Here is a 996-nt window from a genome sequence, read left to right as displayed (position 1 = left end):
AGCAGAAAAATGTAGAACAAAAGTCAAAATCTTATCGATCCCACTCATGGTGCCCCGTGTGTGTCAGAGTAGAACTGTGCCCCACAGGGTTCTCAGTGGATGGTTTTTCATAAGTAGATCCCACTCATGGTGCCCCATGTGTGTCAGAGTAGAGCGATGCCTACAGGATTTTCATTGGATGATTTTCCAGAATTTGATTGCCAGATCTTTCTTCCAAAGTACCTGTGGGACTGAATATTCTGCTCCTCTCTTTGCTTTTACTTCTGTATCCTGAAACCAAATCAGTTTCCAGTGCCCCATGGCAGTGCCATCACACTGCGAGGTCTTTCTTCCTCAGAACCTCTGGGTGCACTTGAACCGCCATCCCTGTGGCTATGAGGCGTGTGCTTAGCTGTTTGCGTTCCCTGGGGACTCTGACCCATTTGTAGCAGCACATTGCTCCTCCTTACCTGGATTATCCAGTTTCAGGATCTTATTATATTCATTGCCATCAGAAGTCACGTTGATGGTGATCTCGGCACCATGTTGCAGCTTGATATTTGGAAACCAGCAGTAATACTGTGTGCTGTCGTCTTCTTGAATCTGGAAAACACAGGCGAGAGCGAGAGGGGAGCCTGGGCCTCGTCCTTCTGTAAACACATTTCTGTTCAAGCAGAGCCCCGCCAGGGTCATCTCTCAGATGTGGTTTGTTTCAACTTGTGAGGGTATATATATATGTGTGTGTGTGTGTGTGTGCATTTATCTATGTATCTTTCCCATCTATGTATCTATCCCATCTATGTATCTATGTATCTCTGTATCTATCTATGTATCTATCTATCCATCCATCCACCCACCCACCCATCCACCCATCCATCCATCCATGCATCCATGCATCCATCCATGCATCCATGCATCCATCCATCTATCTATCTATCTATCTATCTATCTATCTATCTATCTATCTATCACATCTGTCTGTCTGTCTGTCTATCTATCTGTCTGTCTGTCTGTCCA

The 996-nt window shown here is 45.3% G+C and overlaps 1 protein-coding gene across 1 annotated transcript in view; it reads right to left on the bottom strand.

Moving 5' to 3' along the window:
* The window catches only part of CSF2RA (colony stimulating factor 2 receptor, alpha, low-affinity (granulocyte-macrophage)), a 56,318-nt gene that overhangs the window by 18,774 nt on the left and 36,548 nt on the right, over window positions 1-996 (bottom strand). Inside the window, exon 8 of the mRNA XM_006876263.1 lies at window positions 450-582. Coding sequence (XP_006876325.1) covers window positions 450-582 — 133 coding nt within the window. The remainder of the gene's footprint in view (window positions 1-449; window positions 583-996) is intronic.

This window comes from Chrysochloris asiatica, unplaced genomic scaffold (assembly GCF_000296735.1).
Source record: "Chrysochloris asiatica unplaced genomic scaffold, ChrAsi1.0 scaffold00372, whole genome shotgun sequence".
Taxonomy (NCBI): domain Eukaryota; kingdom Metazoa; phylum Chordata; class Mammalia; order Afrosoricida; family Chrysochloridae; genus Chrysochloris; species Chrysochloris asiatica.
The sequence above is the reverse complement of the archived record's forward strand: the minus strand, read 5'-3'. Positions and strand labels throughout refer to the sequence as shown.